The 25,910-nt window shown below is 35.2% G+C and overlaps 3 protein-coding genes across 9 annotated transcripts; 1 reads left to right on the plus strand and 2 right to left on the minus strand.

Annotated features, from left to right (window-relative positions):
• Positions 1 to 348: 348 nt before the first annotated feature.
• LOC108319677 (uncharacterized) lies at positions 349 to 9,050 on the minus strand. Of its 7 annotated transcripts, none has more exons than XR_001831311.2 (9): positions 8,807 to 9,050; positions 3,168 to 3,329; positions 2,871 to 3,009; positions 2,511 to 2,655; positions 2,226 to 2,353; positions 2,075 to 2,146; positions 1,530 to 1,742; positions 1,241 to 1,377; positions 349 to 611 (listed from the first exon to the last, which is right to left on the minus strand). XR_001831311.2 is itself a non-coding variant. In XM_017550893.2 (9 exons), exons 2-9 carry the CDS (start codon positions 3,296 to 3,298, stop codon positions 566 to 568), a joined length of 822 nt encoding a protein of 273 aa, XP_017406382.1. In that variant the 5' UTR covers positions 3,299 to 3,329; positions 8,807 to 9,050; the 3' UTR covers positions 349 to 565. The 7 variants fall into 7 exon arrangements, 6 of the variants coding, with proteins under 6 accessions (XP_017406382.1, XP_017406378.1, XP_052736272.1 ...); XM_017550893.2 differs by having other exon boundaries at positions 1,322 to 1,377; positions 2,511 to 2,547; XM_017550889.2 differs by having other exon boundaries at positions 1,322 to 1,377.
• Positions 9,051 to 10,012: 962 nt separating this feature from the next.
• On the plus strand, positions 10,013 to 12,876 carry LOC108336813 (uncharacterized). Its single transcript, XM_052880746.1, has 8 exons — positions 10,013 to 10,162; positions 10,221 to 10,487; positions 10,893 to 11,164; positions 11,249 to 11,311; positions 11,395 to 11,525; positions 11,712 to 12,370; positions 12,444 to 12,635; positions 12,712 to 12,876. The coding sequence occupies exons 1-8, from the start codon at positions 10,013 to 10,015 to the stop codon at positions 12,874 to 12,876; spliced, it is 1,899 nt and encodes a 632-aa protein (XP_052736706.1).
• An 11,946-nt stretch (positions 12,877 to 24,822) lies between these two features.
• LOC108322824 (protein MAIN-LIKE 1-like) lies at positions 24,823 to 25,706 on the minus strand. The gene is made up of 2 exons (XM_052880747.1): positions 25,329 to 25,706; positions 24,823 to 25,257 (listed from the first exon to the last, which is right to left on the minus strand). The coding sequence occupies exons 1-2, from the start codon at positions 25,704 to 25,706 to the stop codon at positions 24,823 to 24,825; spliced, it is 813 nt and encodes a 270-aa protein (XP_052736707.1).
• Between the last annotated feature and the right edge of the window lie 204 nt (positions 25,707 to 25,910).

The raw sequence follows: 25,910 nt of genomic DNA on the forward strand, positions 1-25,910 counted from the left end.
ATTTTATTAACTTGTAGGGTAAAAACAACTATCAAAAAGATGGATTAACTCAACAAAATACTAAACTGACAATCTTAACTTAAGTATCCACTATATCAGTAAACATAGAAAATGATCATTTCATTTCTATTATTGACAGAAGTAATTACATGTACTTTAACTATAATATAACATCTGCATGTTATCCAAGTTAGAAACAAGTGGAGTCTTCTGATCCAAGAAACTATAAGCAAAATAGTATCAAGTTATTTTCTAATATGTAACAAAATTTCAAGATTTCATGCATTTCAAATCACAGTTCGTCCTTCCTACAACTTAGTCATGCATTCCCAATCATGGAATCCAAAATAATAAACATTAGTTGTCTGCATATAATAGGCAACATAAATTTGGTTTCCACAGCTCATTACACTAAACAACAAATGGACAACACATAACATAGTCTGATCTCAATTTTCTTTTCAAATTGCAGTGTCTTGGCACCTTAGAATTCTTCTTAAATCATAAAATTCAGGAAGTGGAAATGATTTGTTAGCACTAAATCAATTAACTAACTGTATCCCTGTCAAAGGAAGCCCGGCATGAAGCTGAAGAGCAACATCACTAACAGTCTGCAGCAGAATAAACAGGCAAGAAAAGTATCAGATTTGACAGGAGTTCATTGGTCCTCTCTCTTTTCTCTTAATCAATATATATTCAATGATAGCATATATAATTCAGAAAAATAAATTACAAAAGCAATTTAAGCATAGGGAAAACGAATTTTTGTGGATTCAGATACTTCAGAGGAAGGGCAAATGTGAAAATATTAGTAGATAATATATAATTACAAAAGTAATTTAAGCATAGGGAAAATGACTTTTTGTGGATTCAGATACTTCAGAGGACGGGCAAATGTGAAAATATTAGTAGACAATCATGTTAGTCTAAAATTATAAAAAATAATAAAAAATATTTTCCATTTCAAAGACTTATTTACAGAAGTAATTAGAAACATGGAATTATTTCTTCCCTGCAATATGCTTTGATTCTTTCTGTATAGAAAAGACCAAAAATTAAAATATCAGGAATGAAAATGCATATAAACCATTCATATAACTTTGACGACAAAGCGTCACTTTGTTTGGTTTCCACAACCCACTACTAAAGAAAAATTGGTTCTCCCCAACAATAGAACAAATGCACAACACATAATATAGCCTGATCTCAATTTTCATTTCAAAATGCAGTGTTTTGGCACCTCATAATTTTTCTTAAATCATAAAATTCAGGAAGTGGACAATAATGAAATGATTTGTTTGTCGTAAATCAATTAACTAACTCTATTCCTGTCAAAGGAAGCCCTGCATGAAGCTGAAGAACAACTTCACCAACAGCCTGCAATGGAAACATAGGCAAGGAAAGTATCAGATTTGACAAGAATTTATTGGTCCTCTCTCTTTACTTTTAATCAATATATTCAATGCTTAAAAGAAATGATTTCTTTTAAGCATAGGGAAAATGGATTTTTGTGAAATGGCCCCACACACCTTAGCCATGGATCTATAAGAATGTTCTGTGACGCCTGCAACATGAGGAGTCATGATAACATTCTTAAATTTAAATATCTGGTCATCAGGGTTAAACGGCTCAGTCCAAGCAACATCAGTGCCTAACCCTCCTAAGTGACCTGATTCAAGGTTGTTTATCACAGCCTCATAGTCCACAATACCACCTCTAGCAATATTTACCAGAAGCGCACCCTGAAATATACAATTGCTCAATAACAAGGAAATTCATCAAAAATCTACAACTAACTAGCAAATTAAACCAAATGATATTTCATTAATGTTGCATTTGCTTGTTTTTCTACAAATAGTTTGGTGTTAGCAGGAGAACTATTAAATTTGTGATGATTTCACAGTGACAGAAAACAAAAACAAATGGTAAGAACAGTTATAAAAGAATAGGCTGAGATTCATTTTTATTTAGGTATGTAAACATTGCGAAAAACAATAACCAGGAACAAGAACAGAAAGTGCTGACCAGAACAGAATATTATTGTTTTCAAAAAAACAAAAATCAATACACTCACAGTTTTACCAAATAGAGTTTCAGTAATTAGCTCTCCAAGCTTCTTCTGTTGTATGGAAACTTGCAGTTCATTCTGCATGAACCTTATTTGTTTTCTTCAATATGCATTTAGAAAGAACAAAATTTTTCATTTCAAATTGAAGATATCATACATGCTTTCGGAGGAGACCTAGCATTAGATATATGGCCATTTCAGTACATGAAGTTGAATTTCCTGTAACATCACTTGGGATCCTGGCAACTTTGATTCCATGCTTTGTTGCGGCATCAATATCAACACCTTGGAGAAAAATTTTGATTCATCAATTTGAAACTCCAGTGAGGTTTAACGGGATGGATGAAAACATAAAATGCAAAATCACTTCTACAATAAATATGGAAAACAAGTATCTTGCTCAAATTCTGCATTAAACCTCAAGTGACAGTAATCACAGTACCTTCCAGCCCAACACCATACTGCATTATCAGCTGCATCTGAGCGGTACAAGAAATTATATCAGAATCTAGCCTAATGCTTTTTACTATGCAGACATTATAGTTGGCAATATCCTTGCGCACATCTTCAAAAGAGAGAACATCAACCTACAAACGCCACATACTGAGAACATTTTTCCCAAAGTAATACAAAGATTGTATAACCGCAAGGCTAGTAGTACTATCTAGAAATTGTATTGGCCGTTATCTTAAGCCACAAGTAACTGCACATAGAAGAGTTACCTAATAGGGTAAAAACACAAACACAAGTTTTAGTGACAAATAGAATGCGAAGGAAATACTCATTAACAATTTTATTTTACCTTGGTACTGGGATGATTTTGCAAATACTCTGCTGTATATTCATGAGAAGCAGGGAAATGGGGTCCACAAAACAAAACTCGAGTGGTTTGTTTCTCGACATGCTTTACCAAGTTCCCATTACTCTCCATGATACCTATTCTACAACATGAAGCAATATTGAAATAAGAAAAGAATGCAATTCAAACACTGCAATAAAGTCAACTTGTATTTTAAGTTGGGTGTGTGGGATGGGTTGATGTAGCCTTTGAAATATAGGTAAATTGAAATTTGAAGGTAGAAGGAAAGAAAGAACGTACGAATGAATGTATTCGAAAAATGATTTGGTTGTCGTGCGATGAAGATGGTGCAAGCGTTGAGTGTGACTGAATGGATCAGAGAGTACTCTGTTTACGTCGCTTTTTCTGTTCAGTATTACTCTGCTAGACATTTTATGTCATCGATTTCCAAGTTTGGAATACCTTTTGTATTATGTATAGGTTAGTAATATAATTTTATGTAATGTTTAGTTATGATTTGAATACTAATATAATTTAATGTAAATTTTTTATTATATGAAACTGAATGTTTATCTCCTCTTTAACTTTCATTCTACCTCTCTTCATCCATATTCAAAAGATAAAAGCAGGTAACAAAAACAGCATATCACAACATAAAAACCCGAAAAACCGGTTTCATTTTTATTTAGTAGATTGACAATAAAATTCTTTTGTCACGGATTTTATAAAAAGCCCTTCCGGATATTGAAATGAAACCATTTCTACCCTATCAAGCTCAATACTTAATTTTCCGGCTTCATTGCGAACATGGCGACAGATGGCATCATAAAAATTTACTTTATCGGCAAGAATTTGAGATAGAGTGAATTCTTTCCCGAACTCCAACATGCTCCTACTTAGTGCCGGCAACAATTTATCGCAATAATCCACCCCTATCTTTTTATGTAGGTTGACTAGCATTTCAAACTGTGGTCGAGCCAGTAAATATAATTCCACTTCTATCCACTTCAAATCTCTAGTAAGAAGAGTAAAACATAATAAACTGATGGTTTCACTAACCTCAATGAGGCTAGGTATGTAAACGAATGGTGGCAGAAAATGAATCCCTGTAGTAAGGGAGAAAGTTGATTAAGTGAATCAATTAAAAACAACGACATTATATCCGGGTTCTACAGTATACAAACTGTTATAGGCCATTGTTGCTAACAGACCACCAACTTTCAGGGCAGAAGAAATTTTAAAAGTTGAGATTTTTGAATGAAGAAATTTAAACCAAGACATGATAGCAGCGAAGATGAGTCGGGAAGGAGAAGGAGTAGAAAGAAAGAGTCTACTAGAAGAAGAAAAGGAAAGAGTTATTGTGGCAGAGGAAAAGAAGAAAGATATATATATATATATATATATATATATATATATATATATATAATACGAAATTCTAAAAGAAAATTAATTCAAAAGTAAAAAAAAAATGAAAAATTATTACACGGAACCCAAAATATATTGCCAGTGTTAGATACATTTCAATGACTGGAATATATATATATATATATATATATATATATATATATATATATATATATCTAATTTGCTTTGTCCCTTGCCAAGTCTTCCATTAGACAAAGAAGGAACCAAAATATTCTCTAGAACTCACAAGTGTTCAAGAACTTCTTGATGAGATTCATACAATTGTGACCCTGGTATGATTCTGGACTACTGATTCTGTGTAATATATATTTTGGGTTCCGTGTAATAATTTTCAATTTTTTTACTTTTGAATTAATTTTATTTTAAATTTCTTCATTCAAAAATCTCAACTTCTTTTAAAATTTCTTTTGTCATGAAAGTAGGTGGTCTAATAGCAACAACGGCCTATAACAGTTTGTATACCGTAGAACCCGGATATAGTGCCGTTGTTTTTAATCGATTCACTGAATCAACTTTCTCCCTTACTCCAGGTATTTATTTTCTGCCACCATTCGTTTACATACCTAGCCTCATTGAGGTTAAGGAAACCATCAGTTTATTATTCTTTACTCTTCTTACTAGAGATTTGAAGTGGATAGAAGTGGAATTACATTTACTGGCTCAACCACAGTTTGAAATGCTGATCAACCTACATAAAAAGATAGGGGTGGATTATTGCAATAAATTGTTGTCGGCACTGAGTAGGAGCATGTTGGAGTTCGGGAAAGAATTCACTATCTCAAATTCTTGCCGATAAAGTAAATTTTTATGATGCCATCAGTCGCTATGTTCGCGATGAAGCCGGAAAATTAGGTATTGAGTTTGATAGGGTAGAAATGGTTTCATTACAACCTTGAGATTCAGGAAACAAGACAAATAGGAAAATATATCAAAAAGCATACAAATCAAATCCTAATCACTAATAACTCGTATGATTTGACTATATTAAAGAGGTAGGTTTTAGAAAGTGGATATTAAACCTAATTTGATCTCATAGAATTGGCTTGTATGGTAAGTTTTGCACCCAATCACTAATAGTTGATATGGGGTCTCTAACACACTCCCTTATCCCAAGACCTAGACATCTTGAATGCAGTACTAGATACATGTAGATGGTTTAATAACAATTAGGACAATGCTCAACAAATCTTGCTAGGGTAGACTTTGACACTATCTTAAAAAGTATACTTTAATCTTAACACAACCTCAAAAAATCCGCTTGTAAAGTGAGGTTCACACCCTTTCACTTATAGTTTATGTGAGATCCCAAAGAATAACTATGATATGATTTGATAGGAAATATCTTATAACATAATTTTGTTATTAGATATTGATTTCATTCATTATTATAGTATCTCTGCTTCAATACAAATAAATATATTCATTTTTGTACACAACACCAAAAATTCATTATAGGGTTTGTTAAAATGTATTATGTTTATGTTGATGTTTGATGTTGTTTTGTGTGTGTACCCAACTTGAGAAGTGGGTTATATTGTATCATTGTGTTCTGTCATGGTATTCTATATATATATATATATATATATATATATATATATATATATATAGAATACCATAACCTTGTAACTTGCACTTTTCATATATGAATAAAATGTCTTAGTGTTTTAACATGGTATCAAGAGCCAGACCTAGTGTGCCACTACTGTCGCCGTCAGTTTCCGTCGCCGCCGATGCTATCACCGCCGCCGTCCGTCGCCGACCGTCGCCGCCGTTTGTCAGGCAAAGTTGAGGGTTAGGTTCGCCTTGAGAAGCGCAACCCAACCCTGGTGGCCGCTTCCTTAGAAACCTCCACACGCTCCTCCACGCGCAGCTTCTCTCCGATCTACGCCGGCCACCGTCTGGCCACCGTCACGGTTTTGACCGGTGACCAACGGATCTGGACCATCTTCTTGAGCGACGGCCAACCTCGTCGGAGTCAAGAGCAGACTCCTCTTCACGCGCCGCCACGCGCCACCTATCTCCAGCAAGTTCCCGGCGCGTGGTCCTCACGCGCCGCCTGTCTCCGGCGATTCTCTGACGCGTGTTCCTCACGCGCCTCCTTCTCTGTACTGGGTCGACACTACGCCGTTGCAGACAGTTTCGTCGTAGCTTCCTCAGCGTGTTTTGGCCCTTGCTTCGTTGGTTTGGTAGTTGTTGTTTGCACCTAGGGTTTTCTCTCTTAAATTTCACATTGATGAGCTTCATTTCTTAGTATGGTTGAAGAGGGATTCTGATTTCCCATAGTCATAAGACCTTGTTTCTTTTTGGATCCTACTCACAAATCTAGAATGACATCGTCTACTAAAACTAATTTTTCCTTATCTGCCACTTCAAGGAAAGGAGCTAATGGAGGATACCATGATAGTCGAAGTGGGTATGTGCAAAGTTCAAATGAAGAGTATCAAGAATTTTTGAGATACAAGTTTGACAAATCTACTGGCCATTGTCAGTTTCCTTTAGTGCCAAGTGTGTCAAGTGCACGTATCTCACAATCTGCGGAATGTCAAGGTTCATGGATTCTTGATTCAGGTGCCTCAAATCATTTGTCTGGTAACATTCGTTTGTTTTCCTCCATTACCTCTCAAAAAGTTCCTCAGTTAGTTACTATTGCCAATGGATCTAAATTGACATCTCAAGGAATCGGCAAAGTGTCTTTATCTCCCTCACTGAACTTAAATTCTGTTTTGTATATTCCTCATTGTCCTTATAACTTAATGTCCGTGAGTCAATTGACACGTTCATTAAATAATTCTATAACCTTTACTGCTACTTTCTTTGTCATACAGGAACATGGTACGGGTCGTCGAATTGGAGAAGGATATGAGTCAGGAGGATTGTATTTCCTAAAACCTACCTCTTTTGTTTCTTGCATTTCAACTTCATCTCCTAAAATTTTACATGATCGTTTGGGTCACCCAAATTTGTCTAAGCTGAAGTTGATGGTTCCAAGTCTTAAACACATTCCTGTCTTAGATTGTGAGTCTTGTCAGTTAGGAAAACATGTTAGATCTTCTTATCCAAAGAAATCTGAGACACGATGTAAGTCTATTTTTTCTACCATTCACTCTGATATTTGGGGACCGAGTCGGGTTACTTCCTTTGGTTTTAACTATTTTGTAACTTTCATTGATGAATTTTCTCGATGTACGTGGATTTATCTTATGAAAGAGAGATCTGAACTTTTAGCCATTTTTATGTCCTTTGTTAATGAAATTCAGAATCAATTTGGAAAGACAATTAAAATTCTCAGAAGTGATAATGCTAAGGAATATTTTTCTGCTGCATTTTCTTCATTTTTTTCTTCCAAAAGAATTTTATATCAGTCAACATGTTCTCACACTCCACAACAAAATGGCATAGCTGAGAGAAAGAATAGACATCTCATTGAAACAGCACGTTCTCTAATGTTAAATACTAATGTTCCTGTTCATCATTGGGGGATGCAATCCTCACTGCCTGTTTTCCCAATATACCCCTCTCATCCAGCACTATTGAACTTGGTACGTGTACAACATTAAATACCCTTTTAATGGATATAGGATAGGCTTTGAAACCATCTTAGAAAATGGTATATAAGGGAGAAGAAAGATATGATTAAAAAATATACAAACAAAACCTTTTCTGTTTACCCATTTGTCTATATCAACCATCTACCATAGTTTTAAAAAACATAGGTTTCCACCTATCTCAAAAACTTCAATAAAAAAGAAATAGGGAACCAAATGGCTGAAACTAACTAAAACAAAATAAATGAAGGATTGCAAAAGCACCACCGTTTTATGGTTTAATCTTAGGCAGCAAACAATAATGTCAGCCTTCCTAGCAAAGATCACGTTCTATCATCTTCAAAAAAAAAATAAAGAACATCTGATGAAATAGATGAAAAAATGAGGCTTTTTACAAGTTATGGTCCACAACAATTGGAAATGAAGAAACTTCTGCTTAATTTGCTAGCGTCTTGCGCGTATGAAGCCAGCTACGCCTTGTAGGCGTAAGGCGTACATCAAATGCCTGTAAACGCTGTGCTAAATCCATTCCAATATTCCCAAAAGCCCAAAATGAATATCTACATTATCATTAAAAATTAGTTTTCTACAAACAGTAAATCAATTCTACTGGTTTTCCTCCTATTCTGTTTTATTGTTTTTCTCAAACACTTTAACTGACTCACTCACTATCCAAACTAGAACAAATTACAAAGCTTTGTCAATCCAAATTAGTTTTTCAAGGGATGAAAGGAAATTACTTGTCAAGAGCAGAGTTCTAACACTATGAAAGCTTAAAATTCTAAAACTAAAGCAGGAATTGAAAACCCTAAGCTAGGTAGCGTCTATCACCCACTACCATGCACTGTCTGTCACCCAATGCACGTACTTTGTTCATTATAAGACCTCCCTTTTATAGGGAAAGTTCAGAGACAGAAAAAGAAATAAAGGGGAAAAAAATAGGGGAAAGGGGGAAGAACTTCAACTAACTCGGAAGCTTCTCGATTCCACTCCAACTAACTATGACCAGGAATCGTTCAAGCTTTGCACGTCTGATCATCCTTCTGATCCGATCACCTTATGAGCTGACCTCCTTCCCAGGTCTGATCATTCTTCTGGGCTTCGTCCCACTTGAACCCTAGCACATGGGTTCTTTTCTTCTCCTCAAAATGCACGAGATTGCTTCTTTCTGCCAAATGAATTGCTAAGGTAAAGACCCCCTAAGGCAGCTACTGCCAAGATGCACCAAAACGGCGTCACCACACTAAGACGTAGGCCCAAATCCAATTAAATCTGTAGTAGCGGCCCAACAGTATTGGCAGCCCAAAGCATTTTAATTAATGGGTGTTACTCTCTCCACCACCACAACTTGCTTTCTCCACCACCCCATTCCCCTTTTACCCTTTTTTTTATTTTTCCATTCCTATTTTAACCTTATTAAAATTTTAGGGTTAATATTATTTAAAATCTCACGTGGACATTCATTCTCTTTATCATTCTTCCCTCTTTCTCTTTATTATTTTTCCCAGGTTGTCTCTTAAGTTCCACTACCCTTGGGTTGTCTCTCATGTTCCACTTTTTCTCTTTTATAGAATTGTGACGTGAGAGTGTGGTGGACTTTGTGTTTAGTAAGATTGAAAGTGGGGAAAGCAATTTATCTTCAGCCGTGAGTGTGGTGGTGCTTCAAGGTGCTGGTTCAGAGGCGTGAGAGGTTCAGAGGTGTGAAGGTGCGCAATAAAACTCTAAAATATAAACCGTATAATCTTTAAACGGATGTGAGCATCCGTCAACTGATGTCAACATCCATTTAAAGATTATACGATTTATATTTTACACTTTTTTATATTAATTTTGAAGATATTTAAATAATATAATTTATATTTTTTGATATATTATTTTTGAATATATTTTGATGTATTTTAATAATGTATTTTTGAGGATCTTTATTGTTATTAGTATATATTTATATTTTTTTTATTTTGCATGTTATATATAGTTAGGGTTTTTGTATAATATATATTTTTATATATGACTTTTGTATTCTTTAATAATTTTATAATTATATAAAAAGTTATTTTTTAGTTTAATTATATGAAATATATAATTTTATTATGTTATTATTTTTATATTTATTTGATTAATTATTAATTATATTAATAAGATTTATTATAATTTTATAGGTGATTATTGTTTAAAATGGATGAATATCTTCATATGGATTCTCAAGTTGGTTCTAGTTTGATATCTGATTTCTCTTCATTCATTGGCAAAGTTGGGGAGGGAGATTTGACAAATAAATTTACCACAAATGAAATAGTTCGTTCACAGGAGCACTTAATTACATGGGTAAGATGGATGTCTTATGATTTAGGATTTGTTGTGGTAATAGTAAGATCTGATATAGCTACTGGTGTACGGGGGAAGAAAAGCGTTTGTCATACTTGGATGTGAAAGAGGGGGGAAATATCGGAAATACAAAGCCCATGCGGTGCCTAGTGTATACGGCACTCGTAAATGTGAGTGTCCGTTTAGATTAAAAGGTAAACCAGGTTCAGACGGTGATGGATGGGTGTTGAAGGTGGTGTGTGGACATCACAACCATGATTTGGCTGAAACTTTAGTTGGACATCCTTATGCTGGCAGGTTAAATATGAGTGAGCAGTCATTACTGGTTGATATGACAAAAAGTAAAGTTACACCTTCAAATATTTTATTAACCCTCAAACAAAATAATGATCGAAATGTCACAACGATTAAACAAATCTACAACGCAAGACAAGCGTATAAACGATCATTGAGAGGGTCCATAACTGAACTACAACAACTTATGATGTTGTTGGATCGAGATAAGTACATTCATTGAAGTAGGTGTGCCGACAATTCAAAGGTTGTTACTGACCTGTTTTGGACACATCCTGAAGCGGTGAAATTATTAAACTTATTTAATGTTGTATTTTTCATGGGTTCCACATATAAAACAAATAGATATAGATTTCCATTGCTTGAGATTGTGGGCATGACATCTACAGGGTTAAACTTCTCTACAACATTTGCTTTCTTGTCTACTGAATGACAGAGTAATTTCACATGGGCTTTCGAAAAGCTGAAATGTTTATTTTTAACATCTGAGGGTGGTCCTAAAGTCATTGTCACTAACCGAGACTTGGCTTTGATGAATGTCATTGCAAATGTATTCCCTGAGTCATATCAGATGTTATGTGAGTTCCACATCCTTAAAAATGTTGAAGCTAAATGCAAAATGTTAGTTCATTCTACTAAGGTTTGGGGTGTGTTGATGGATGCATGGCAAAATGTGATGGATTGTAATGATGAGAGCTTGTTTGCTGAGTATGTGAATGGTTTTTAATACGCGAGCAGATCATGGTCTTTGTTCTTTGAATATGTGAATCATACTTGGATTATTCCGTATAGTACATACTTTGTAAAGTTTTGGACGAACAAAGTAATGCATTTAGAGAACATAACCACAAATAGGTATGTTGTAATGTTATTTTATTTATTTGTTTTGTAGATAAATATTTATTTGCACTTGTTGATGATTTTTTTATTTATTTCAGGGTTGAGTTTTTTCATTGGAGTTTGAAGAAAGTTCTGGGCAATAGTATGGGTGATTTGTGTTCTTGTTGGGATAGTATTCATAACGTTGTTATCTTACAACACAACAAGATTAAGGCGTCATTTGAAAGAAGTATGTTGCTCACGAGTGACCCTTTTAAAGGATACAAATATAAAAAACTTATTGGATGTGTCTCTAAATATGCATTGGATCTCATTGCTAAAGAATTGGAAAGAGTGTAGCAAATAGGATTGGACTCATCAAAGTGTGGATGCGTATTGAGACGTACATTTGATGTCCCATGTGCATGTGAATTAGCACGATATGATGTTGGATTGATCCCTCTGGGTGAATTTCATATCATGTGGCGAAGATTGCATTTCTCAAATGTTGAATTAAATGAAACTGAGCCCGAGTTATCCATTAAAGATGAGTCGAAACAAGTACAAGAACGATTCAATGAGGTTGACATTGGAGGTAAAATCACCATCAAGCAAAAGTTACTTGAAATTACTTGTCCTACATTGACATCAATGGTCCCTCCATTACATAAAGTCAAGACAAAGGGTGCTAAAAAAAGTAAAGTTCAACGAAGAGAAAGGTCTACTATGCGGGATCCATCATATTTTGAGTATGTCGATGCCTTTCATTCAACCATAGAATCTTCAACTGTGAAAAGTAAATTACAATCAAAGCCAAATGTAGTGAAGAAAAAGAAAGTTCCAATGATAGACCAGTTTCATTCTATTACTCACCCATTCATTGTGGACGTTGTTGATGTTGTGGCTAATGGTCACTGTGGATATAGATGCATTGCTGCCTCGTTGGGACTCGGAGAAGATTCATGGCCCGTTATCAGAAATGATTTGTACAAAGAACTCAGCCAATGGCGTGATGAATACGCAAGCCTAGTAGGAGGGTATGATAAACTAGAAGAACTGAGGAACTCTTTGTTGATTACGAAGTCACAGTCGATGGTAAGTGTTTCCTGTTTTATGTATTTTATGTATTATATTTATTTTATCTGACAACTTGTTTGATTCATAACAGGTTAACATGAATAAATGGATGACATTACCAGACATTGGTTATGCAATTGCTAACCGATATAATGTCATATTAGTGTGTATGTCATCATCTCAAAATTATACTATCTTCCCACTACGTTCCACACCACCTTCTAATATAAATCAACATCGGTTAATTTGTATAGGACATGTTCATGGATGTCATTTCGTGCAGGTAATTGTATTATTTTGTGATTTCATTTGAAAATTACTTATAACTCAATTAACTATTGTAATTTGTATTGTGGCAGGTTAAGTTACAAGAAGATTGTCCTTTGCCCATGGTCAATACCATCTCCTCAACCCAATGTTATCCTGAGGCACGAGCGTGGTCATCTATGTATACTAGTAGGATGCAAACATTTGCACACCTGATGGGCGTAACGACATCTTATGTTGACTTGGGTGATGCATGATATTTATAAAGATATGTAAAAATACACTATTACTTTTTGATAGGTGTATTTTAAGTTTTTTGATGGACCCACACAATTCATTCAACTAAAATACTAAACATTTACTTTTTGTTAAAGTGTTTCCTAGATGTATATCTCTCTCTTCTTTTCCTTTATGTAACTCCTAATAAAATATTATATATATATATATATATATATATATATATATATATATATATAACACCTAATATTATATATTATATCTTGAAATAAGTACTACATGCAAGGATTCCATATAAAGTATTATTAATGGTGTATATTTAGATTAATACAAAATAAAAACGAATAATATAATCTTTGTAGAAAATTCTAGTACTGTACCCCATTCATTTAACAATGTAAGTTTTATAAAAATTAAATTACAACTCTAAGCCATTAGTTGAAATAAACCTGTACACCATATTTATTAAACGAAAATCATACTAAATGAAAATAGGGTCAATGACATAATATACTTCAGGCCAAATTTTGGAAAATAAAATTATTTAACGAACATTTAAGGTAAACATTAGCGTATCCAAAATAACACAATCTCGTGAGTCATAGTTTGTTAAAAAAATGAAATACAAAATCCTATCAGTTAGATGTCGACCGTCTACCACGCACATGCCTCTGCCCTCTCCTAGTTGGAGAATATTCGTCGATGCCCTCATTAGCAATATGAAGCAGGTCCACCGACACCTGATGTGCAACAGTACCCTCGGTCACATGACGACAGATATCAACGATTGTAACATTCTCGCCATTCGCCTAAATCTAGCCTGCATTATAATTATATCCAACAAATAAATAAACATGGTTAAGAAAAGTTAATAACATAAGCAATGAAAAATAGCATACCACGACGCCAGATGGTGAAGGTGGAGAGGATCTACGATGGGGCCGTGCCTCCTGTGGAACATCGGGGCACTGTGTAGGCGCAAGAGCCGGTCTCGCGTCAGGTGGAGTAGGAATAATATAGGGATGTGAAACCCTCCTAAACCACTGTATGTATCCATCGACACATTCATAAGGGTATGATGCTTGTCTCACATTCGTAATAACATGATTCATGAAGTGCAACCACGCATAATCAACAACGACTACATCTGCATCTGCAACGGCAGTGGGTGGTCGTGGAATCTCCTGGTATAACCCAAACTGCCTCATCACACGCTCAAGCAAATGACGGGAAAATGTGTCATCAATCTGAATCCATCCAGAATACATACAAATGCCAAAGAATGGACGAATGCCCCGATGTCCCTCATATGGATTGTAAGATCCTTGAAAAATATTTGTAAGTTAAATACTAGATAAAAAAAAAAGTGAATAGTAAATTGTGAATAGTAAAAGGTGAATAGTAAAAAGTGAATAGTAAAAAAAAAAAAAATAAAATAAAAATATTTTTGGAAAGGATAAGTGTTCCACGTAGCTTTGAGATCAGAATTTAGCCAATTGCAAATAAAAAATTATTTTTGTAATAGTAAAATGAATAAAAAAAAATGAATAGTTAAAATGAATAGTAAAAATGAATAGTAAATTTTTTTGCTATAAATAGCCAAGGGGGGGGAGGCTGAAAATTTACACCAAAGAACTTAGAAAATTTTTGAGAGAAGAGAGTTGGAAGAATTTTCAAATTTTGCAAAGGGGATATTCTGGAAGTTTTCAGAGGACGAGGGGATTAAGTCTGTAATAGAGGTAAGGGGAGTTAAATTTTGTTTGGTATTATTTTGAGTCTTGTATATGTTGCTTTTGTTGATTTTATATCTTGAATATGGAGTATTTTGTTTCTGTATGATCTTAAATTTTAAATGAGAGTATGCTTTGTGTTGATATCCAAGTGTGATAGTTGTAAAATGTAATGTTGATTATGTTATGCCACTTGTATGTTATTATTTGTTTATTTTTTTTGTATTTTGGAAGGATTAGAAATTGTCTAACCGGCTCTGCCAGATTCAATTTCTTGTTTCCCCAAACATTCTATTGTTTTCCTTATTTAATTTTATTGTATTTTGGAAGGATTAGAAATTGTCTAACCGGCTCTGCCAGATTCAATTTCTTGTTTCCCCAAACATTCTATTGTTTTCCTTATTTAATTTTATTGTATTTTGGAAGGATTAGAAATTGTCTAACCGGCTCTGCCAGATTCAATTTCTTGTTTCCCCAAACTTTCTATTGCTTCAGTTATTTATTTTATTGCACTTTTGGAAGGATTAGAAGTTGTCTAACCGGCTCTGCCAGATTCAACTTCTTGTTTCCCCAAACTATTTATTGCTTTACTTATTTATTTTATTGCATTTTTGGAAGGATTAGAAGTTGTCTAACCGGCTCTGCCAGATTCAACTTCTTATTTCCCCAGACATGTATGGTTCTTGTTATTTAATTATATTGTATTTTGGGATGGAGTAGAAGTTGTCTAACCGGCTCTGCCAGATTCAACTTCTTGTTTCCCATGAATTTTTATATTAAGATTATTCTTATGATTGTCAAATATTGTATTCTTCTATGACCATTTATAGTAATATCTTATTATGGGTAATTGTTTATAATTATCTTGTATGAATTCTATCATGAATGAGTTTCTTGGCTGAAATTGATCTTGTTGGAAGGTCTGGAGTAAGGATTCTGTAATAACTTGTATATGAGTATTAAATAGATGTAGTGATACTATTTGAGGTTGTTGTAAGAGGAAGTAAAAATATTAAAATTAGGCATTTTAGATTTAGAGCATAAGCAAACAAGGTAGATAATTTAAATAAATAAATTGTTAATTATTGAAAGCCTCCCTTTGTTGGTAGGATAGAGGAACCTTAAAAACCTGAGTTGGCACATCCCTGATCATAGAGCAGCCCTGGCCTGGTCCAGTCAGTTGTGACTAGTCATATGTGTTGGCGTCGAAGGTGAGTTTGATGCGTTCAGACATCTGGGTCCTCTCCGGTGACCAATTGGGGTAAAGAAAGATCTCTAATAGGATGAAATTAAAATAAAATAAGTTAATTGGAGATGCATAAAGTTATCATGGTAAAAACACTTCATATATATTTTATTTATCGTTACATTGAGTTCAGGCTTTAATACGTAGTGACTAAGATATGATGAAATGTTTTGGCTGATCTATGAATCTTTAATTGGTGAAAATATGTTGAGTTATACTCGTTATGGTCAAAAATGAGTTTATAATATGAAGTATGATAGCTAGCGATATGTTTAATTTATTGACACCAAAATAGGTTATTGTCAAATTATGATTAGAGAATGAACATGATTGAGTTATGTGGAGAAGAGGTTATGAATTGTTGATTTGATGAAATGTTGGAGTGGATAATAGAGTATGAAATGTTGATGTGATGAAATGTTGGAGTGGATATAAGAAATTATTGCTTATGAAATGATGTTTCCTACGGGAAGTAGTATGTTCGGTTATACCATGAGAGATTGGTATGAACAAAGTAACACCTGAGATTAATGAAAGCAGGCAGCAAGTGGTCTGACCATAAGGCTTTGACATAAATATGTGATTCATAAGTTTTATAGAAGCAGGCAGAGAGCGGTCTGACCATAAGGCTTCAGAGAGTAAGACATAATATACAGGTGAGGCTTAAGGAAGCAGGCAGAGAGCGGTCTGACCATAAGGCTTCGTGAGTAAGCATAGTATAAATTGTAAGGTTTATGAAATTGAGGAAGATGATTTTGATAATGATGAATTAATGACATCGGGGTAATAATATTTGAGTAATTGTAGAAATAAATGATTAAACTATGCTTATTACAAGTTTAATGATTGATTTGATATGGTTGGCTTACCCTTATTTGTTTATGCTATGATCATATAACTCATGTTATATGTGATTAGATAATGTTGCAGATGTGGTTGAAAAAGCTTAGAGATGAGAGAAATGCGGGGAAAACCTTTCATGGATTTTTGTAAAAAGAATAAATTTGTATTGGGAAGATTATGTTGTGTAAAATTTAAAAGTTGAAATGTCAACGGTGAATACTATATTGTTTAAAGTTTGTAAGTTTGGTATTGTACTTTGGAGTAATTGAAATAAAGTTTGATTGTTTATATGAGATATCGAATTAATTTAGTCTCTACTATCAGTAATACCCTTTAAAATATTTGGGTGTTACATTATGGTATCAGAGCAATGGTTTTCGAAAGTATTTTGGGACTATGGGGAGTGAAATTATTATTCTTAGTAAAACTATTAATTGTTATGATGAAAACGACTATTGGAGGAAATTGATATCATATGCTAAATTGTATTGTTATCTTTTTGAAGAAATCATTTAAACTCGACAAAGATGCAGCAACAACAAGTTGATCAAGTACCTCAAAATCATTCTAGCTTGAATGACTTCTTAAGGCATGATCCAACTAAATTTATTGGGGAGGCTACTCCGGATGAGGCTGACTCTTGGCTAAGGCAGAACGAGAAGATTTTTCGGGTAATAACTTGCTCAGAAGAACAAAAATTAACTTATGCATCATTTCTTTTGGTGGGGGAGGCTGAATATTGGTGGGAAAGTATGCAACAGTTGATGACGGTTCGTGGTGAGGCTGTGAATTGGGAGAACTTTAAGATAAGGTTCTTGGAAAAATATTTTCCAAACAGTGCAAAATTTGCAAGGGAGGCGGAGTTCCTGACCTTACAACAAAGGAGGTTATCAGTACAAGAGTACGTAGTAAAATTTAATTATCTCTCGAGGTTTTATACTCAGAATATCACAGAAGAATGGAGATGTCGAAAATTCGAGGGAGGACTAAGGCATGAACTAAAGAAGGTACTTATGCCATTGGAAATACAAGAGTTTCCAGCATTGGTAGAGAAAGCCAGAATGATAGAATTATTGGAGTTTGATCCAAGTAGAGTTTCCAGACTTGCCAAGGGAGAATCTTCAATGAAATTCAACAAAAAACCTTATGAAAAACCACAATTATCATATCGAGGAACAGTGAAGTGTTTTGAGTGTGGAGGGGCACATTTCAGACGTGACTGCCCTAAACTTATTGGGGAAAAAGTTGAAGGGAAGAGATGTTTCATCTGCAATGATCCGGGACACTTTGCTAATGTTTGTCCAAAGAAAAAGAAGGTGGGAGAACCACAACAACAAGATTCTGCTGAAGTAAAGCCCCGGGCAACAGGGAGAGTATTCGCAATGTCTGCAGAAGAGGCTACTAAGCCAGGTACATTAATCTTACACACCTGTATGTTGTTAGGAGAATGCGTATATGTTTTGTTTGACTCTGGAGCCACACACTCCTTTATATCCCTAGCATGTTTAGAAAGACTCGGATTACCGATGCTTGATCTAGGGTGTGAATTAGTAGTTTCTACACCAGCATCGGGACCAGTTACGACCAGTTCAGTCTGTGTCGGATGCCCGATCCAAATTGCAGGACGCAAGTTCAAAGTGAACTTGATCTGCTTACCCCTTCAAAATCTAGACATTATTTTGGGAATGGATTGGTTGACTGCCAATCACGTTCTTATTGACTGTGGGAAACAAAAGATAGAGTTTCTAAATTTGAACGATTTAGAACTAAGCTCCACTCGAGTCGTTGCGAAGGATATCAAAGATGGAGCTACCTGCTTTGTGGTGTTAGCTCAGGAGAAAAGAGAGAATACTGAAGAACAAATCATCGGAATACCTGTGGTAGAAGAATATGTTGATGTTTTTCCAGAAGAAGTACCAGGTTTACCACCTAGTCGAGAGATCGATTTCACAATAGATCTAATGCCTGGAGCTGGCCCAGTTTCTATGGCTCCATACAGAATGGCTCCTGCCGAACTAGTAGAGTTGAAAAAGCAAATCGAAGATCTGCTGGAGAAGAAGTTTATCCGTCCAAGTGTGTCTCCATGGGGAGCTCCTGTATTGCTGGTGAAGAAGAAGGATGGAAGTTCAAGGTTGTGCGTGGATTATCGACAGCTGAACAAGGTTACAATAAAGAACAAATATCCTTTGCCAAGAATCGATGATCTATTAGATCAGTTGAGAGGAGCAGAGGTGTTTTCAAAAATTGATCTCAGATCTGGGTACCATCAGATTCTGGTCAAGACGGAAGATGTGCAAAAGACGGCTTTCAGATCTCGCTACGGACACTTTGAGTACGTGGTAATGCCGTTTGGCGTGACGAATGCTCCAGCGATTTTTATGGACTACATGAACAGAATATTTCGGTCATGTTTAGATAAGTTCGTGGTAGTATTTATAGACGATATTCTTATCTATTCAGAGAATAAGGAAAAGCATGCAGAACACTTGAGGGTGGCGTTGGAAATTTTAAGAAAACATCAACTGTATGGGAAACTGTCAAAGTGTGAGTTCTGGATAGAGAAAGTACAATTTTTGGGTCATGTGATTTCTGCTCAAGGAATCTCAGTGGATCCAGCAAAGGTGGAAGCTGTGCTAAAGTGGGAGCGGCCGAAAACTGTAACTGAAGTATGAAGTTTTGTAGGATTAGCCGGTTATTACCGACGTTTTGTTGAAGGGTTTTCCAAGATTGTAGGTCCTCTAACTCAGTTAACTCGTAAGGATCAACCATTTCTGTGGACTGACAAGTGCGAAGCCAGTTTTGAGGATATGAAGCAACGACTAACGTCAGCACCAGTATTAATCATTCCAGACTCTAGCAAATCTTTTGAGGTGTACTGCGATGCGTCGTATCAAGGATTGGGGTGCGTCCTAATGCAAGGAAGGAGACCTGTAGCTTATGCATCTAGGCAGCTAAAGGCGCATGAGAAGAACTACCCAACGCATGACATAGAACTTGCAGCAGTAGTATTTGCATTAAAGACATGGAGACATTACCTCTATGGGGCAAGTTTCCAAGTTTTTAGTGACCATAAGAGTCTAAAGTATTTGTTCGATCAAAAGGAGCTGAACATGCGACAAAGAAGATGGATGGAATATATGAAGGACTATGATTTCGAGCTTTTATATCACCCAGGAAAAGCCAATGTGGTGGCAGATGCATTGAGTAGGAGACAAGCTCAGATAACAACAATGATGGTGAAGGAATTAGAACTGTTAGAAAAGTTACGTGATATGAACTTGGGGTTGCAGTTAACCCCAGATCATATATGGTGTGGTCATTTAGTAATCACTAGTGACTTCTTAGAACAAGTGAAGGTTGAGCAGTCGATGGATCAAGAGTTGCAGCAAAAGATCAGGTTGTTGGACACCGATCAGGTTAAGGACTTCGTTCTAAGTAAAGATGGCATCCTTCGATTTAAGAACAGAGTGTGTATACCTGCAAAGAGTGAATTAAAACATTTAATTTTAGACGAAGGCCATAAAAGTCGTCTTAGCATACATCCAGGTATGACTAAGATGTATAAAGACCTGAAAGAGTCATTTTGGTGGAATGGAATGAAGAGGGATGTGGCCGAGTTTGTAGCAGCCTGCTTGGTGTGTCAGAAGGCAAAAGTGGAGCATCAAAAACCGGGAGGGATGTTACGACAGTTAGACATTCCTCAATGGAAGTGGGACAGTATCTCGATGGACTTTGTAACACATTTACCAAAATCATCAAAAGGTCACGATTCCATCTGGGTTATCGTTGATAGACTAACCAAGAGCGCTCACTTTTTGCCCATTAATCAACGTATGTCTCTAGAAAAGCTGACGGAGTTATACATCAGGGAAGTAGTGAGGTTGCATGGAATACCTACAAGCATTGTGTCAGACAGAGATCCAAGGTTTACTTCAAGGTTTTGGCAGACGCTACAGAAGGCTCTGGGAACGCAGTTGAGGATGAGTTCGGCTTATCACCCTCAGACTGATGGTCAAACAGAAAGGACTATTCAGTCTTTGGAGGATTTGCTAAGAACTTGTGTATTAGATCATCTTGGAAGTTGGAATGAGATACTACCATTAGTAGAATTTACTTACAACAACAGTTATCATTCCAGTATTGGTATGCCACCATATGAAGCTTTATATGGAAGAAGATGTAGAACCCCTTTGTGTTGGTTTCAAGATGGGGAAGCACTAACAGTGGGACCCGAGCTATTACAGCGAACCACAGAAAAAATAAAATTAATCCAAGATCGGATGAAAGCAACTCAAAGTAGACAAAAGTCATATGCCGACAAAAGAAGAAGACCGTTAGAATTTGAAGAAGGAGATCATGTATTCTTACGAGTAACACCAACTACAGGAGTCGGGAGAGCTATCAAGATGAGGAAACTGACACCAAAATTTCTCGGACCGTATCAGATTCTCAAAAAGATTGGGCCAGTGGCTTATGAGGTAGCATTACCACCTGAATTGGCAAATTTGCATAACGTTTTTCATGTATCCCAACTGAGGAAGTATATTCCAGATCCAAAGCATGTGTTAGAAGTTGATGAAATTCAGGTCAAGGAAAATTTAACAATGGAAGTTGGACCAGTGCGTATACTAGATGTTCAAATGAAAAAGCTAAGAGGGAAAGATATTCGCACAGTAAAAGTACTTTGGAATGAAGACACACAGGAAATGACTTGGGAATTGGAAGAATTTATGATAAAGGAATATCCATATCTCTTTTGTAAGTAATCTTTTGTTAGATAGTCTTTGTTTAAATAAATAAATTTTCGAGGGCGAAAATAATTGTTGTTGGGGAGATTGTAAGATCCTTGAAAAATATTTGTAAGTTAAATACTAGATAAAAAAAAAAGTGAATAGTAAATTGTGAATAGTAAAAGGTGAATAGTAAAAAAAAAAAAAAAAAATAAAAATATTTTTGGAAAGGATAAGTGTTCCACGTAGCTTTGAGATCAGAATTTAGCCAATTGCAAATAAAAAATTATTTTTGTAATAGTAAAATGAATAAAAAAAAATGAATAGTTAAAATGAATAGTAAAAATGAATAGTAAATTTTTTTGCTATAAATAGCCAAGGGGGGGAGGCTGAAAATTTACACCAAAGAACTTAGAAAATTTTTGAGAGAAGAGAGTTGGAAGAATTTTCAAATTTTGCAAAGGGGATATTCTGGAAGTTTTCAGAGGACGAGGGGATTAAGTCTGTAATAGAGGTAAGGGGAGTTAAATTTTGTTTGGTATTATTTTGAGTCTTGTATATGTTGCTTTTGTTGATTTTATATCTTGAATATGGAGTATTTTGTTTCTGTATGATCTTAAATTTTAAATGAGAGTATGCTTTGTGTTGATATCCAAGTGTGATAGTTGTAAAATGTAATGTTGATTATGTTATGCCACTTGTATGTTATTATTTGTTTATTTTTTTTGTATTTTGGAAGGATTAGAAATTGTCTAACCGGCTCTGCCAGATTCAATTTCTTGTTTCCCCAAACATTCTATTGTTTTCCTTATTTAATTTTATTGTATTTTGGAAGGATTAGAAATTGTCTAACCGGCTCTGCCAGATTCAATTTCTTGTTTCCCCAAACATTCTATTGTTTTCCTTATTTAATTTTATTGTATTTTGGAAGGATTAGAAATTGTCTAACCGGCTCTGCCAGATTCAATTTCTTGTTTCCCCAAACTTTCTATTGCTTCAGTTATTTATTTTATTGCACTTTTGGAAGGATTAGAAGTTGTCTAACCGGCTCTGCCAGATTCAACTTCTTGTTTCCCCAAACTATTTATTGCTTTACTTATTTATTTTATTGCATTTTTGGAAGGATTAGAAGTTGTCTAACCGGCTCTGCCAGATTCAACTTCTTATTTCCCCAGACATGTATGGTTCTTGTTATTTAATTATATTGTATTTTGGGATGGAGTAGAAGTTGTCTAACCGGCTCTGCCAGATTCAACTTCTTGTTTCCCATGAATTTTTATATTAAGATTATTCTTATGATTGTCAAATATTGTATTCTTCTATGACCATTTATAGTAATATCTTATTATGGGTAATTGTTTATAATTATCTTGTATGAATTCTATCATAATGAGTTTCTTGGCTGAAATTGATCTTGTTGGAAGGTCTGGAGTAAGGATTCTGTAATAACTTGTATATGAGTATTAAATAGATGTAGTGATACTATTTGAGGTTGTTGTAAGAGGAAGTAAAAATATTAAAATTAGGCATTTTAGATTTAGAGCATAAGCAAACAAGGTAGATAATTTAAATAAATAAATTGTTAATTATTGAAAGCCTCCCTTTGTTGGTAGGATAGAGGAACCTTAAAAACCTGAGTTGGCACATCCCTGATCATAGAGCAGCCCTGGCCTGGTCCAGTCAGTTGTGACTAGTCATATGTGTTGGCGTCGAAGGTGAGTTTGATGCGTTCAGACATCTGGGTCCTCTCCGGTGACCAATTGGGGTAAAGAAAGATCTCTAATAGGATGAAATTAAAATAAAATAAGTTAATTGGAGATGCATAAAGTTATCATGGTAAAAACACTTCATATATATTTTATTTATCGTTACATTGAGTTCAGGCTTTAATACGTAGTGACTAAGATATGATGAAATGTTTTGGCTGATCTATGAATCTTTAATTGGTGAAAATATGTTGAGTTATACTCGTTATGGTCAAAAATGAGTTTATAATATGAAGTATGATAGCTAGCGATATGTTTAATTTATTGACACCAAAATAGGTTATTGTCAAATTATGATTAGAGAATGAACATGATTGAGTTATGTGGAGAAGAGGTTATGAATTGTTGATTTGATGAAATGTTGGAGTGGATAATAGAGTATGAAATGTTGATGTGATGAAATGTTGGAGTGGATATAAGAAATTATTGCTTATGAAATGATGTTTCCTACGGGAAGTAGTATGTTCGGTTATACCATGAGAGATTGGTATGAACAAAGTAACACCTGAGATTAATGAAAGCAGGCAGCAAGTGGTCTGACCATAAGGCTTTGACATAAATATGTGATTCATAAGTTTTATAGAAGCAGGCAGAGAGCGGTCTGACCATAAGGCTTCAGAGAGTAAGACATAATATACAGGTGAGGCTTAAGGAAGCAGGCAGAGAGCGGTCTGACCATAAGGCTTCGTGAGTAAGCATAGTATAAATTGTAAGGTTTATGAAATTGAGGAAGATGATTTTGATAATGATGAATTAATGACATCGGGGTAATAATATTTGAGTAATTGTAGAAATAAATGATTAAACTATGCTTATTACAAGTTTAATGATTGATTTGATATGGTTGGCTTACCCTTATTTGTTTATGCTATGATCATATAACTCATGTTATATGTGATTAGATAATGTTGCAGATGTGGTTGAAAAAGCTTAGAGATGAGAGAAATGCGGGGAAAACCTTTCATGGATTTTTGTAAAAAGAATAAATTTGTATTGGGAAGATTATGTTGTGTAAAATTTAAAAGTTGAAATGTCAACGGTGAATACTATATTGTTTAAAGTTTGTAAGTTTGGTATTGTACTTTGGAGTAATTGAAATAAAGTTTGATTGTTTATATGAGATATCGAATTAATTTAGTCTCTACTATCAGTAATACCCTTTAAAATATTTGGGTGTTACATGGATGCCATACAACTCCACTGTATGTCAGACCATCCAACTGCGACCGAATCTCTGCAAGAGTCGAACTCTGCCGAGGGCTCTGCCACCTAGCCGCACGTGGTGTGGTCTCATCATAAGAAGACACCAACCGCCTCCTTCCCATGGTAGGGAAATGCTCGTATATCCAACTTTAAAAATGCAATTATTCAATTAAATATCTTTCTTCTTTATTCAATAAATGTGAAGAGTATATGTCTGTACCTGAAACAAATTCAGAAATCCAGCCATCTGCTTCGTGGAAGCCAGACTCGCATCCCCGAGCTAGTCGTACAAATGGGCGAGTGTAGCAACACCCCAAGCATATCTACCACACGCGTGTACATCTCTAAATAATAGAAGGTAAGACACACATATAGAAGTGACACTTTTATTTGCGAAAATCGTGCATCCTACTAGATGCAACAGATATGCTCTAGCAGCATAGTCCCACTATTGCGACTGACACCTCTGAACATATATCTCTCTTAGCCAGCTGAGTCTGACTTTCGGACCACGTGCATCCTCCATCTCAGCACTAGCTGTGCCACCATCAATGCCGAGCAGTTCTACAAGGGTTGTACGAGCCTCCTCAAACTCCAACTCCTCCAAATCACATAATTGTCCCAGTACCGGAAGGTGAAGTAAAGTGGAGACATCGTCAAGAGTGATCGACATCTCCCCTACAAGGAGATGGAAACTACTCGTCTCAAAGTGCCATCTCTCTATGAAATCGAGCAACAAGCCCTTATCAACGTAATCATAGCAAATATCTGTGAGAGGCATCAAAGCGGAATTCAACACAATGTGTTGAATTCCTTCGGCGCACGGTCCTAACTTATTAATTTTTTTACCATGGGAGATCAACTTCAGTATCTCCCCTTGATCCTACACAACAATATTTAATATCAAATGTATTCAAAAAAACTTAATAATTAAAATTTAAGTTATGCACTCACCCGGCCCTGCGAAATGCCATAAGCAACATGCTGAACATAGTGTGTCAGCAATGAAGCATCACATGGACCTCCAGGAAATCCACCGACATCCTCCTCCTGTATGTCAGGAACATCGACATGTTCCTCCTCCTCATTATCGTCATGAGGAGCCTCAAATGCCTCCTCGTGAACAGGACCCTCATAGGCCTGATATGCCTCCTCCTCAAACGCTCGGTCCTCGGCTATAGGGTCATCCTGAATTGGAGCTGCACGTCTTCTCCGAGCTGAAGCTGTAGGTCGTCTCCTACCTTCACCCTGTGCAGAACTCTCTCCTCGAGAACTTTCTCCTCTAGAACTCTCTCCACGAGAACTAAAAGATGAACCTCGTGTTCTTACCATTTCTGACAAAAATATTTTTAATTAAATTAATAATTATTTCATTAATTAATAATACTTTTTTTATTAATTTAATAATAATTATTTCATTAAATAAAATAATTTTAATTTAGATATAAATAAATAAAAAATTAGAAACAAACACTAAATTTAAATACTCTATAAATTAATTAAAAATATAATAAATTAATAAGGTAAAAAAAATAA

Source organism: Vigna angularis, chromosome 7 (assembly GCF_016808095.1).
Source record: "Vigna angularis cultivar LongXiaoDou No.4 chromosome 7, ASM1680809v1, whole genome shotgun sequence".
Classification (NCBI taxonomy): domain Eukaryota; kingdom Viridiplantae; phylum Streptophyta; class Magnoliopsida; order Fabales; family Fabaceae; genus Vigna; species Vigna angularis.

Bases quoted from the DNA above. Each gene is read 5' to 3' on its own strand.
- LOC108319677 (XM_017550889.2), bottom strand. From the start codon at position 3,298: ATGTCTAGCAGAGTAATACTGAACAGAAAAAGCGACGTAAACAGAGTA. The intron at 2,354-2,510 runs GTACTGTGATTA...TTTTTCTCCAAG, and splicing joins GTATGGTGTTGGGCTGGAAG to GTGTTGATATTGATGCCGCA. The intron at 2,147-2,225 runs GTATGATATCTT...AGGTTCATGCAG, and splicing joins TAGGTCTCCTCCGAAAGCAT to AATGAACTGCAAGTTTCCAT.
- LOC108336813 (XM_052880746.1), top strand. From the start codon at position 10,013: ATGGATGAATATCTTCATATGGATTCTCAAGTTGGTTCTAGTTTGATA. The intron at 10,163-10,220 runs GTAAGATGGATG...GATCTGATATAG, and splicing joins AGGAGCACTTAATTACATGG to CTACTGGTGTACGGGGGAAG. The intron at 11,312-11,394 runs GTATGTTGTAAT...TATTTATTTCAG, and splicing joins GAGAACATAACCACAAATAG to GGTTGAGTTTTTTCATTGGA.
- LOC108322824 (XM_052880747.1), bottom strand. From the start codon at position 25,706: ATGGTAAGAACACGAGGTTCATCTTTTAGTTCTCGTGGAGAGAGTTCT. The intron at 25,258-25,328 runs GTGAGTGCATAA...ATTGTTGTGTAG, and splicing joins ATGGCATTTCGCAGGGCCGG to GATCAAGGGGAGATACTGAA.